Below are 14,567 nucleotides of genomic sequence, written 5' to 3'. Positions count from 1 at the left end.
ATCCATATAAGATCTCGAAAGGTGAACCGAATGCAAAGTGTTGAGATCAATTCAAAGCAAAGAAAAAAATCAAAGAAAAAAATCAAAGATAGAAAAAAGCAAAGAAAGAAAAAAGTAAAGAAAAAAAGGACAAGAAGCACATGCAAAGAGTCCTTCGAGTCAAATGATGCATAGGGCTTCAAAGATTGATCAAGCACAATCATTCCAAAATCAGTTCGCCAGATGATCATAGAACATCCAGAAAGACACATGCGTGCAGATTCAAATAGAGTAAGATAAGATTGAAGGCATTAGAATGAATTGATCCTTGGTTCAATTACCCTTAAACACTTGTTTGGGCCTATTTATCCCTTTCTTTCATAACCGTGAACCATGGCCTACATTACATGCCTTAAAAGTCCCTTCTAATAATGGATTTTTAAATAGAAAAGACTATCTTCAGATTTTATCCTGCCATCAGGATTAATCTTTTATTTACCAAAAGGTTTTCTAAAATCTTTAATGCATGGTAAATAAAAATAATAACAAAGGGGGTTCAAGACGTAAATTCTAAATAACGTCTTGAAACCAAAAGAGGATTCGAGTTGAAAACCTGAAAAGGCGACACAAATATAATGACTGTGCAGCTGTTGTATAAAAGGCGATATCACAAATCCCTTGATAAGGCATTGCACAACCCGAGTGTGATCATGAGAGCTGGGAGTCAGAGAACACTTCTAGTAGACGAGTATAGAAACAACTCCATCAGATCAGTGAACATAAAAAAATAAGAAAAACAAACCTTTAACCAAAAGACAATAACCTGAGACATTTTATCCCCTCCTTACTTAACCATACCTCAAAGATAGCATTAATCTTGACACTTGTCAAATGGCTATAATTTATTAAAGGATTAAAAGTGTAATTAACTCTTCGATATCCAATGAGCTCTTGTTTTATGATTTACCTGAATTATAAAAACCTAGAAAGGGGTAAAATTTTCAAACTTTTGATTAAGAATTTTTCAAGATCCTTTTAATTGATATTTTCAGACTCTTGAAAATAAAAGAAGAAGAAAAACGTTTTTCAAACAAGACAATATCTCTGGAGTGGATCTTAGTAGTTGACATGTGGCTCTCAGACACAAAGCTCATGCTTAGAATCATTGCTGAAGAAAGAAAATATGAATGATGGGGCATCTTTGGAGATTGAACATCCTGAAGTGAATAATCAGATCTTCTGAAGGCCTTTCCTCCACATGCAGGAACAAGTAGATCAGTTGTTGCCTTTGAGATTGTTTCTCTCAAAACAAAGCGTCGTCTCGCTAAAGATCATTTTTCTAAAAAAACAAAATTTTGTCTCGCTTAAGACAATTTTTCTCAAAACAAATTTCGTCTCGCTTGAGACATTTTTCTTTAGAACACAAATTCTGAAGTTGTTTCACTGGAAACAAAATTTATAATCTTTGAGTATGTTTGTCTTGAAACAAATTTTGTCTCTGTTGAAATAGTTTATCTTGAAACACCAATATTTGAGATCGTTTCCCTTGAAACGAATTTTGTCTCCCTTGAGACAGTTTCTCTTGAAACAAATCCCTAAAGATGGCCAACCATCCTCATCGCGTAGAAAATGTTTCATCCCCCGACCAGACCTCCTCATCACGTAGTAGCCGTGTCAACCTCAGATAATCATTCGTCCTCATCACGTAGGAACCATATTATCATCCCTAAAGATGGTCTGTTATCCTCATCATGTAGGAATCGTATCATTCCCCGACCAGACTTCCTCATCACGTAAGAGCCGTGTCACCCTCAGATAACTAGTCGTCCTCATCCCGTAGGAACTGTGTTATCATCCCTAAAGATGGTTTATCTTCCTCATCACGTAAGAACTATGTCATCCACCGACCATACCTCTTCATCACGTAGGATCCGTGTCACCACTAGATAACCAGCCGTCCTCATCGCATAGGAATCGTGTCATCCACCGACCATATCTCCTCATCACGTAGGAGTTGTGTCACCCTTAGATGACCAGAACTCATCATCACGTATGAGCAGTGTCGTCCCCAACAAAAAACATATCAAATTTTCAAAACAAAAAAAGAGAACCGGATAAAAACTTGTTTTCTTTTTCGTCTTTGCCCTATTCTTGTTAACACAAGAATGTGCAAAGAGGGGCACCTGTAGACACCCATTTTTTACGGGTCTAAAAAATATTATTAATTATTATTATCATTATTTTATCATTATCATTATTATTATTATTATTACATTTTTACATTTTAGCAAGCTCCATAACCCGAATCCCAATGAGCCCAACCCACCAGAACCCAACAACCAACCCAACTATAACCTGGTTTAAGCCCAGGATCCGATCCAGACCTGAATTGAACCGGACCAGCACCAGGCCCATACCCGTTAGGGTTTTCATCTAAAGTTCCAGCCACCTCCAGCTCTCCACCATTGGATCTGATGACAATCAAAAGCCCAGATGCATTCCCAGATTAGGGTTAACCCTAATACATCAAGCCATCAGCTCAGCCGCCGCCAACCTTCCAGCTCCCATCGGCGCGTGAGGTTTCACCACCCATCTCCCCGTGCACGTGAGCTGCTTAAGCCAAGCTTCACCTTCGTCGACCGCCTCTGACACCACCGTTGACAAATATGCACTAAATCATATCAAACAGTCAGAAAAAAATAAAAATAATGGAGAAGCAAATCTCATCAAATCCAAGATCTCATCATAAATTTAATAGCCTAAACATAGGGATACCATTCCCTATGAAGAGCTCACCAGAAATCAATCAGAAGTCATATATGCAAAAGATAAAAAGCCAGATAGAGAGAACCATTGGGGAAATATTTTGGAACCAACAGGAAAACCTAAGACTGTTTTCAAAACATAAGAGAAAAAAAACAAAATCAAAGGAAAAATCAAAGAGAATCAAAAGAAAAAAAACAAAAACAAGAAAAAGAAAGGAAACAGATGAACATACCTTGGTCGGAGGAGTTTCGGGAAGCATACAGGTCGTCGTATAAATCTAGGAAGCTAGGGTTATTTTTAGCCCGAACATGATTGGGTTTCGAGTTAAGAGGGTTGAGAGGAATGTATTGGGAGTTTTTTACTCTCTCTGGACACCGTGGGTCGCTGTGGAACGCCACCGGCAAACGGCAGCCTTCCTTTCTCTGATAAGGGAAATTTAAGAGAGTTCTCCCTCTCTTTTCTCTGTCTGATTGAGAAAAATGGATGAAGTGAGGGATTTTGGCCTTGTTTTGGCCTTAAATCCCACGCTGGAAACGACGTAGTTTCGTCTCCCCTTTTCTCCATGTTTTTGAGGTTTCAGGGAAAATAACATGTTTAGTCCCTCTGTTTTTTAATCTCACCCGTTTGTTTTTAATTTTTGGGTGCAAATTGTAGTTTAGGTCCCCCACATTTGTAATGTTCTATTATTAGTCATTTAATGAAGTTCTGTTTTATTTTATTTTGAGCACTAATGTTTCATTATTTGTATTTTAGTCATGTTCTTACTTATTCTGTTATTATTATTAACAATGTTTGACTTTGGTCATGAGATTTATAATTATTTCAGTTTAGTCATTGTGCTGTATATTGTTATATTATGGTTTAATTATTATTTAGTCTTTCATGTTTCTGGTGTAATTTATTTTAGTCCTTAAACATTATTTATGGATTATTTTCGTTTCTGATGCTTATACTGTCTAATATTTTTGTTTGTGGCCCTGAGTTATTTATAATCACTTTTCAGTCCTTCAAGTTTATGTTAATCATATTTTGGTCCCTTAAATTTTTAAATATGTTTATTTGGTTATTTACAGTTTGATATGTAAATTTTTTATTGTTTTGTTTTAGTCCCTTATGAATGTACATATTTCACATGTTATATATATTTTAAGTATAACATTAAATAAATGTTATTATTTTATGTTGTAAATATTTTATTTTACATTTTCAATCACATTTGTTTCTATTATATTTCCTTAAATATTAATATTATTCGAATATTTCAAGAATCAATTTGTAGAATAAGCATGGAAAGTATCACTTGGTCGAAGTGATGCGATCTGATATGACATTTTAACGAAATGGGAACTTGAAATTAATCTTTTTTATTTTACTAATCAAATTTTTTTATTTCAAATAATGTAATGTATTTTTCTTAAAATAACAATTTACGTTATTTTATGCAAACGCCAATTTTCAGTTTACATTCAAGTTGTGTTTTTTATAACAATGGTGAGGGAAATATTTCTTGTATAAAGGAGAAATAGACGATATAGCCTTCCCATTGGAGGATGTGCAAATATTGTAATTTCCTCTCGAATTAAGGAATGTTTCCTAACAATCAATTCGAAGCAAATTATCTAATCTTCAATAAATGAATCGTATTCATACTTTATATTCGGTTTATACTCTCCACCATTCGCGACAACGTGTAAGCAAAACAGTACCAATTTTGGACGCTGTGGGGGTGTTAATCCTTCCCTACACGTAACCTACTCCTGGGCCCTTAAAATTGAGTTTTTGGTAAACGCAGACCGAATTTTGTCTTAAAAATGATTTTTCTTGAAATCATTTTTAAAAGACGTTTTTAGCTATTCGACCTACCTATCCCAAATGTCGATGGCGACTCCGATCAAATTTAATCCAAATTAATTTCAAATCACCAATTTTTCAAAATAAAAATCATAATTGTTTTTTTAAATAATATTTAATTTTTTTTTTCCTAAAAAATGGTTATGCAGTTCCCACATTCTCAAATGTAAGGCAGGATCTTACAGAGTGGCAAGAAAAACATATAAAGCTTGTACTTTCAACAGTTAAGGTACATATATGTTTATGGCATGCTTAATTCCTAGCATATTTTTAATCTTTTTGAGTAAACAAGCTTTCCTATTCCTATAGTATGTGTGTAAATTCATTTTAAAGGCTCTAAGAATGTAAATTATACATTGAATGATTAAAATATTAAGTGAATCCATATGCAAATAACATAAAAAATACTATGTTCAAAAACTACATAAACTGCATATAGATGCACTTGCATTACTTTTTTTCCACTCAGTTGTTTTTATCTATTTAGTTATGTGTGAATTGTGATCCGACGAACCCAAAAAGTATCTGAATCGCCCGATAGATATCTTCCAATTTTATGAGATATAGTAAATGAAGAACGGTAGTTACCAGATTCTAGAATCGTTGAGAAAAGAACATGCGAGATATTGAAAGGTACCATCCAAGAATAAGATTCGAAAACTCAGTCCTCTTGCATCTAATTAAAATACAATTTTTTTCTGTTATTTTTTTCAGTGATCCATTTTTAAAGTGGTTTAGATTGAACTTGATTACTGAAAGATTATGGTCTTCTATCTCCATCTTTTTGGATATTTGGTCTTTTGTTTGGATTAAAACATTAAGTTAGGTTTGAATTGCTTGCAGCATTCTGGGATGCTATCTTTTTACGTTGAATTTAAAACAGAATTTCTATCCTGAAGTCTTAACGGGAGAAGTGACCAGTCTAAATGTGTATTTATATTGTATAAACTATGAAGTTAAACTTTGTATCATTAGCTTGGTAAGCATAATCATACATGCATGAGCTTATTCACATTAACTGATTGTTCCAGGAAATATCAAAGTTAAGATTCGAGTTGTGCCCGCATGTTATGAGAGAGAGGAAATTCTGGAGGATATACTTTATACTGGTAAACAATCATGTTGCCCTGTAATTAATCTGTGTTGGCATGTTAAGCCTCCATTTTGTCTTTTACGTAATTTACACTGTTCCGTCTCAACTTCTTTTAAAATGAGCTTCTACTAAAATGTAGGTAGTTCAGGTTATGATTGCATCCATGCACTTCTCCTTTAATTGACGTGTTTTAAGAATTCATAAAATTTTCTAACCAAAAATAAGAAGTTTCAACTTTATGATTCCGGCAAAGAATAGTTTGGCCTTCAGAACGTAGTTATTTAATTGTGTTATTGATTTCTTTTCAATTGTATCTTCAAATTCATTGAAACACATTGTAATTCTACATGTCATCTGGATTTGAAGGTACATTTTAGAGATTTCCCTAATGTAATGTGCATTTGCTTATGCTTAAGTCAACATTGTTTTGTTAGAGTAAACTATACAACTTATGATCACATATAGGTATGAGAAGCGGTATATGGAAGGGGTTGAGCGAAAAGCTGCAGAAAAAGTCCTGGATAAAAAAAGTGAAGGAATCTTCAAACATTGAAATGACATCTCAACCACAGGCAAAGGGAACGAAGCAGCATGAAAAAATTACGACCTCAGTTACTGAGCAAGAACTGGATGTGTTTCTACTGGGTGGTGACAGCGATGAAGGCCCTGGTACGAATCGTTCTTTCCTTGTTCCTTTCTCTTTCTTGAAACATCAAGTTATTCACTTGAAATAGATTATGTTTTTCTTGTATTAGAGTCTTGCATAACTGCTTTTACTGTAAAGATCGTTGATGTTATCCTATAAATCGTTGCAAATGAAAAAACGACACTTCCTGATCAGTTTTTCTTACAGGAATTGCTTTTGATTAAATGTGCTAATCATCTCTTTGGCGCTTCAGAGGATGAAGATGAGGGCTTCGATGATGCTTTTGGTAAAATGGCAGACGGTTTGGTAAGCACAGTCCAGTTTATGAACTTGATCTTGTTGTTACGTATCTGTCTGATTGCTTGTGATAGAGTGGACTTGCTAAAAATGATGAAAGTGATTGGGCATAAGTGACTTCATTTCCAACACAATACAATGTTATTTCTGCATTGTTAATTTATAGCTTATTGGTTTGATGGCTTTACCCGTTATCAATTTAAACAGAATCATTTTACCATTTGAAAGTGAAATATAAGTAAACAAGATATATATATATATAATGCAGGCTTATTAGATGAATATGATTTCACCTAATGTAATGGATTACGTATGCAAATTATGGTTTATTATCAGTGTCCTCTTGGATGCATAAAGCAGCACATATTTGACTTCCTTGCTTTACAGTTTTGTTCGAACTAATTCCGGTTTTAATGTGACGATATGCTCAAAGCTCCAACAAACTGTCAATATAAGCTCTGGAATCTTTCAAATAAATGCTTTTAATGGTTTATGCTTGTACATGTTGGCTTCCTTGTGTTTCAGTTTCATTTAAACCAATTCTGACATCGATGTGTCGATATGCACGAAGCTCCTACATACCCTCGACATGAATTTTGCAGGATGCTGAAGCCATATCATAGAAGATCCGGAAACCGGTCTCGACATGGTGAATCATTGGTAGTAGATCAGAAAGAAGGCGCCTGGATGTTGCTGCTGATTATAACATTTTCAGTAGAATAAAGGGACTGGCAGGTGATTCATATATCATACGACACCATTGGTGTTTATTTATTTATTTTGTTTATTCTCGTTTAGGAAAGAGGTCAAGACATGGTAATTCATGCATCCGTTCATATATCTGTATTATAATCGGTTATAAAATTATATTTTATTCAAGTTTTAACAAATTAATAATTCGTATTATATAGATTTTACACATTCATATATTCATTTTTTATTATTTTCTTATTTATGGAAATGTCCAAAATTAAACTGTATAACGACAACAAATGTCATAGAGGATTCTGATCCATAACTTAATGCATTAAAGATATTTTTTATTAGTATGAGATTAATATAAAATAATATTTTTTAAAAATTTCGATTTATTTGATCTGTGCAGCCGTGCGAGGATCTCGCCGCTGATGCAAACCACCAGCACAACAAAGAAATCATTGCCTACCGAACGCGTGCGTTGCACGTTCCGACCAATTATTTCTTTAGTGTACGTTTCGATGAATTCATTACTGTCCTCAGGCGCGTGTGAAGCGCATCTCCTTTTTTGTGGGGTATTGCCTTCTTAATTCACGTTGTAGATGGAGCCACAGGTCTGTTACCGACCTATCTTATGGGATTGGTGAGCATTGGGATTTCGACACCTGTCCGCCCCGATGTATGAACCGTTCTGACAAACGATCGTCGTTATAACGGCCAAATCGACCCTCTGACGGCAAATGAAGAGCCGATTGTTAACAATGTTATCGCCAAAGTACCGCCATCATTCTTTTACATTGTATTTTTTGTGTAATTTAACAATTAAAAAACATTTCCTCAAAATATTATTAAAATATAATAATTAATATTTTAATGAATGATTTTTATGAAATTCCATAAATTTTGTAGCACAGTCATCTCCGTAATTTCCTTATCAATCACTAAATAAAAGCAAAATTCTTGGTGGACTGATACTTTTCACACTTTTAAAAAGTTGCCTTTAAAATTTTTTATTTCATTTTATTTAAAACTAATTATAAAATTATAATACATATATTTAGAAATATTTTAAATATTATATTAAAAAACCAGATATTGTAATATATAAATTTATTATAATTGTAAATAAAATCTGGTATAATTATTTATTGAAATTTCTATTACTGGTGAAATGTAAATTGAATATCTTTCAGATCAAAGGCGACGTCTTGAAATTCTCGCGATATATTATCGGGGTATCGCCCCATCCCAAAATCGGACGGAACGGATGAAGTCTCATTTCTGAGAAGTCGTCACGTGTGTTTTTACCAATAGCATATCACTGTCAAAAAGCTGAGTCAAGTCAGACATTAAAGATGATTGGCTCGTGTTTAGTTTAGTGTGTAACTTATTATTTAAATTCAATTTAATTAGAATTAAGGCAAAGTATATAAATAATACTCAATATAGTGACATGTTTTGTTAAGTTATTTAATTATTAAATGTTATAAAATATTTTTATATATTATTATGTTGTTGAATTATTCTAAAATAATCATTAAATTATTTATATATTTTAAATTTGTCATTTCAGTTAGATATAGTGACATCTCTAAAAAATTAAAAACAATGATCTAATGTTTTTTATTAATTTGAGGTAAATACAAAACAATATATGTTCAAAGATAACTCTCAATTTTTTATATTAAACGCTCACATCTCTCTGATAAAATATTGAGTATGCAAATTTCTTTTTTTTCCTCATCCTTTAAAATTTTAAAATCATTTTTACAATTTTCTTTTCAAAATATGTGATGCACTTGCTCGAAAGTCAAGTGGATTTCTCTCCGACTGAATATTAATATATTGATTTATATATGATAAAATTTGATTTTAAAAATTTTTGAGTTGTATTTTGTAGATCGACTCTCCGTTTACATTATGTCGTCAAGTAAATGCTTAAAATATTATGTCGTCGAGCCAATACTTGAAAGCAAAAACAATGCATTAAACATTATTAAAATATGATTTTATCATATTATAGTCAATAAATTAACATCTAATTCAGACAACCATTATTTTCTTTTTAAAAAAATATAAGTTTAGAATATATAAATAGTCAAATGATTATTTTTAACTTCTAATGATCAAGTACTTAATAAAAACATCTTATAATCGAAGATCATTTTATAATTTTTAATAATTAATAAACTTAATAAAATAATTTCCTATAATCATGGATGAGTGCTGTATTTTCATCCTAAAATTTATTTAACTCACAATTTTTATAACATACAAAAAATATATTATTTTTATAAAAATCAAATTTGATTAATGTAAGAGAGAGAGCATATTGACCGAGCTTACCTTTGAAGGCAGGCACAGGTTTGAACGGCCCCTCCTGGATAATTTCTCTCCGGGAAGCTGATTAGATCGGTTAAAGAGAGAGCATGTTGTTTTCAAAATTTATTTCTTTATTTTTTTATATCGGAATTTGTTAATTCAGTTGTGATAGGAGAGGAATTCGGATCTCTTTGATTGAATTTTTGGCGGATTCTTTTAGTTTGTATCTTCAGAGCTTAATCGGATCTTCCAAGATCCTGCTAGGTTTTATTTTTGGAAGATTAGAAGAAACGCAAGAGATTTTTTGGTTAATTGGGATACCTGCATTGATCGAATTTGAAATGGAATAAAGCGGTGTAGTAATCGTGGGGTGGGGGATGTGGAGGAGATCGGAGATTGCTGGAAATGTGCAGTGTTGAAGGGAAAGTGAGGAAGGGAGGGATGAGAATGGGGATAATGAAAAGCGGAGGGGAGAGAGTCGAAAAGCTGAAGAGCTCGAGAATGAAGCTGTGGATGATACGCGCCACCGCATCGGTGTTGCTTTGGACTTGCATCGTACAATTAACGGCGGTAGGGGAGACGTGGGGACCACGCGTCCTTAAAGGATGGCCTTCCTGTTTCACTCACCAGGATTCATCCTTCTCTGTCATTGAAGACAAAGTCCCCTCCGTTCCTGCTCGTGTACTTCCTCCCAAAAGTGAGTTCTCTGCTCTTAATCTTTCTTTTGATATGACGACGCAGATTGAATTTATATAAATTTAATGCTCCCAAATCGAATGTCTCAGGATTTTTTTTTTAAATCTAAGTGTTAGGAATCATTGGTACTTTCGTGTGTTCGTGTGTGTATTGTTATTGAAATTGGATTCGAATTTGACATGATTTTTTTTTACATTAGGGGTATACAAGAACAATGGTTACTTGATGGTTTCATGTAATGGAGGTCTCAATCAAATGCGAGCAGCTGTGAGTGTTCTATCCAATCACATATATATATATTCTTTGAAATTCTTTCTAGATTATGTAACTTCAAGAGTTGTTTGTTGTATAATCCATGTGGAAACTGATTCTGTGTTTGACAGATTTGTGATATGGTTACCATTGCAAGATATTTGAATGTCACACTTATAGTTCCGGAGCTGGATAAATCATCCTTCTGGGCTGATCCCAGGTGTGCTAACTAAGTTTCGCTCACATTTATCTTTGGAAAGGGTGATCTTAAATTTTCTTTTTGAATAGTCCAGGGTGATTACAGTGTAGTATCTGTTTAGAACTTTCTTAACCAATTGACAATGCACACACTTTGTAAACAGAGTTGCTCGAACCCAGGACTTTTAAGGAGAACAATATTTTGTTTATCACTGAGGCCACTTGATTGGTTTGGGTGACCTTAAATATATTCCCGGTGAACTGGGATCATTTTTCTTAAATATCTCTGAATATACCTTTTTTTATTGAAATGGCAGTGAATTTCAAGATATATTTGATGTGGAGCATTTTATTACCTCATTGAGAGATGAAGTTCGTATATTGAAGGAGCTGCCTCCTAGGCTTAAGAGGAGAGTTGAAATGGGGATGGTGTATTCCATGCCACCAATTAGCTGGTCTGATATATCCTACTACCGTAACCAGGTCGATTCTCTGACATTACAAAGTCTTTCATGGAATTTTTAGGCTTTGGTGTAATTTAATTTGTTTATTTTTTAAAACATGTTCTACACTTGCCCAGTTCTTTTCCTTCCTCCAAGAGAGTCCTCTTAAAATAGCATGTCTGTTCTCTATTACCTGCAGATTCTTCCTCTGATACAGAAGCATAAAGTAGTACATCTGAATAGAACTGATACTCGACTTGCCAACAATGGGCAGCCTTTAGATGTTCAGAAGCTGCGATGTCGTGTAAATTTTAGTGCTTTGAGATTCACTTCTCAGATAGAGAACTTAGGCAAACGAGTTATTAAGCTTCTGAGGCAAAATGGTCCTTTTATAGTACTTCATCTCAGATATGAAATGGACATGTTGGCATTTTCAGGCTGTACCCAAGGTTGCAACAATGAGGAGGTGGAGGAGTTGACAAGAATGAGGTGAGGTTTACAAGCATCTTTAACAATTAAATGACCAGCAAGCCTAAATTTTAAAGTTAAATCTCAGCATCCTCAACTTCTTTTGGCAGATATGCTTATCCCTGGTGGAAAGAAAAAATAATAAATTCTGACTTGAAAAGGAAGGATGGTTTGTGCCCTTTGACGCCTGAGGAAACTGCCCTCATATTGAGGGCGCTGGACATTGATAATAGTTATCAAATCTATATTGCAGCTGGTGAAATATATGGTGGAAATCGGAGAATGGCAAGTCTTGCTGCTTCTTATCCCAGATTGGTAGGTCGAAGATCCGAGAATGAAATGTATTGATGTTTAGAATTCTTTTTCTCCTGTATCAATGATTGGCCTTTTGTTTGTTAAACCAGGTTAGAAAGGAGACTCTATTGGAGCCATCAGACCTTGGGTTTTTTCAAAATCATTCGTCCCAGATGGCAGCATTAGATTATCTTGTTTCATTGGAGAGTGATATTTTCATTCCTACATATGATGGAAACATGGCTAAAGTTGTTGAAGGCCATCGCAGGTACTGTTCTACTAATAATTTTGCCCTTAATATGTTTGGAATATTTCTTGCTATAATTAAAATAATTCAGTGATTCTTTTTTCTTCAGATGAGATGAATAGTTTATGAAATTGTATTTCACCCACATTCTATCATCTCCATTTTTATCTCTACCGTTAAGAGGACAATAGTTTGTCTAGCTCTGGCCTCGAAACAATTGCTAAACTTTTTCCTTCTTTTTCCGGCCGTAGAATTTCAATGGTTGTAACATGAGCCAAGGAATGTTACAAGTACCCTTTTTTGAAATAGCTTTCCATAACGTTACTTCCCAAGCGATTTTCTTGCATATTTTATCGTTTTTATTGTTAACATCTTTTGACATAAATGTAACAATTATTGTTTTGAATGCTTATTCAGATTTCTGGGGTACAAGCATACAATTCTATTGGACAGAAGGCTTTTAGTTGATCTGATAGATCAGTACAATAGTGGATCCCTAACTTGGAATGAGTTCTCAAATGTTGTGAAAGAATCTCATGCAAGTCACAAGGGGCAACCGACACGACGATCGGTGATTCCTGACAGGCCTAAAGAAGAGGACTACTTCTATGCCAACCCAGAAGAATGCTTGCAACCATCATATGGTCAACTGCGTAGCACGTGAAGACGAAACCTAAAGGTAGTTTCTCTATACAACTATGACTACAAAGAAGGTTTTTCTTCCTAGGATTCAGTTCCGTAGATCCGTAGCGCATTAAAACTTGAAGAAAGCCTGAGAGGGTCTGGTGAAGTATTTGGTGGACACAACTTTTAATATATCCAAATAACAAGAAGCATGTATAGAAAGAGCTGTCCTGCGGTTATTGGTTATATCAGATCAAAATGCGTTGGACACGAGGGATTCAAGTATAAATTTAGAATTATCAAGACTGGATCAGAAGGTTAATCCCTTACTGCTTTCGTCGTGCATTTTTCTTTTAGATTGCTTTGCGATCTAGTTAGTATTCTAGCACATATAAATTCTAGGATTCATGATGTCACAACCTACACAGACACCATTGTACTTGTTTCTGGTATGGCCTCATGAATGGTTGAAAGCATTGAATATCAACTTTACTACAACTTTTATCATGTAAATTGAATGGCCGGAACTCAACATTTCGAGTCGAGTAACTTGGTTTTGCCTTTCATTTGGGAAAAGTATGGTCCCCTTTTCTTATCAAGTAGGATATTTGTCCATTACTGGTCTGGTCCGTTGTGCTTGGCTTTAACTCCGTTCTAAGCAGATGTATATATACACAGTGGGAAGCATCGTTCAACTTAGATACAAAATACATCTTATTACTTTGTCAAAAAGAGTTTAAAAGAAAGTGGAATATTGAAAGTTCATGAATGGTCCAAATGGCCAATTGGATATGGATAATGAGATAATAAAATGTTTAAGAGAAACTTGTACACCTTATTTATGTAGGCAAATTTGGAAAATATTTTAAAGATTCATCTCAAATATGAAAGTATCTTATGAATTGTCAAATTCTACTGTACTCAATTAAATTATAGGGTAAATTACACAAGAGTAAACTATGATAAAAAATCACTTTGAGTGTTGATATTTTAATTTGATCAAACATACTACTCAACTATTTAAATAGTTCATTTAAGCCACTATCCGATATGAAGTGGTTGTTAACGAAATTTGCATAATTACATTTTTGGCTCTCGATACTTATATATTCTATCAATTTGATGTTAATTTTAGTTTAATTAAATAAGTTTAATCCCCTAATCAGGATGTCATGTGTCATCATATGATTAATTTTTTTCTTAATTTATATTTATTTAATTTTAATTATTTTTATTCCGATTGAAAAATAAAGCATGAAGAAAAAGGTAAAATTGCCTTCGACGTGAATTAAACCGAGGCAAGAGAAATGATATAAGACACCCCCTCCACTTAGCATTCCCATGCAATTTGTTTATGATTTACACAATAACATATATATATTTTTGGTTAAGAAATGGGGTTACAAAGTCAGCCTAGCTGACCGATATATCAAATTTTAGCATTTCTTCCACTTCCCTTGGAGGGGTTTGCAGTAATATAGTGTCTTCCTGTCGACTCCACATTTGTTTTGCAATGAAATCAGCAACACCATTGGCTTCTCTTGGGATATGCTTTAAATCAACAAACCAATTCTTCCTTAGCAGCTTCTCAATGTGCTGTAATATCGTTAATTTCCTTTGTTCCATCGCTCTGCATTGATTAAATTAATTGCCTCCTTGTTGTCTAATTCAAGAATTACCTTTCTTTCCCCAATC

The 14,567-nt window shown here is 33.9% G+C and overlaps 2 protein-coding genes across 2 annotated transcripts; both read left to right on the top strand.

The window, feature by feature from the left end:
• Positions 1-5,629: 5,629 nt before the first annotated feature.
• Positions 5,630-6,756, top strand: LOC120172196. The gene is made up of 3 exons (XM_039179727.1): positions 5,630-5,725; positions 6,155-6,358; positions 6,589-6,756. Exons 1-3 carry the CDS (start codon positions 5,716-5,718, stop codon positions 6,747-6,749), a joined length of 375 nt encoding a protein of 124 aa, XP_039035658.1. The 5' UTR covers positions 5,630-5,715; the 3' UTR covers positions 6,750-6,756.
• A 3,136-nt stretch (positions 6,757-9,892) lies between these two features.
• On the top strand, positions 9,893-13,485 carry LOC120172188 (rhamnogalacturonan I rhamnosyltransferase 1-like). The gene is made up of 8 exons (XM_039179716.1): positions 9,893-10,347; positions 10,546-10,613; positions 10,730-10,818; positions 11,114-11,279; positions 11,439-11,728; positions 11,818-12,022; positions 12,112-12,269; positions 12,666-13,485. The coding sequence occupies exons 1-8, from the start codon at positions 10,056-10,058 to the stop codon at positions 12,910-12,912; spliced, it is 1,515 nt and encodes a 504-aa protein (XP_039035647.1). The 5' UTR covers positions 9,893-10,055; the 3' UTR covers positions 12,913-13,485.
• The last annotated feature ends 1,082 nt before the right edge of the window (positions 13,486-14,567 follow it).

Source organism: Hibiscus syriacus, unplaced genomic scaffold (assembly GCF_006381635.1).
Source record: "Hibiscus syriacus cultivar Baekdansim isolate YM2019G1 unplaced genomic scaffold, ASM638163v2 tig00111847_pilon, whole genome shotgun sequence".
In the NCBI taxonomy this organism is placed as follows: domain Eukaryota; kingdom Viridiplantae; phylum Streptophyta; class Magnoliopsida; order Malvales; family Malvaceae; genus Hibiscus; species Hibiscus syriacus.
This window is presented reverse-complemented; position numbering and strand designations above follow the sequence as displayed.

What these genes read in the sequence shown, in the direction of transcription:
- LOC120172196 (XM_039179727.1), top strand. An exon ending in TGACAGCGATGAAGGCCCTG is followed by an intron (nt 6,359 to 6,588) that starts GTACGAATCGTT and finishes TTGGCGCTTCAG; the next exon opens with AGGATGAAGATGAGGGCTTC.
- LOC120172188 (XM_039179716.1), top strand. Translation starts at nt 10,056, where the DNA reads ATGTGCAGTGTTGAAGGGAAAGTGAGGAAGGGAGGGATGAGAATGGGG. An exon ending in TATCCTACTACCGTAACCAG is followed by an intron (nt 11,280 to 11,438) that starts GTCGATTCTCTG and finishes TATTACCTGCAG; the next exon opens with ATTCTTCCTCTGATACAGAA. An exon ending in CTGCTTCTTATCCCAGATTG is followed by an intron (nt 12,023 to 12,111) that starts GTAGGTCGAAGA and finishes TTGTTAAACCAG; the next exon opens with GTTAGAAAGGAGACTCTATT.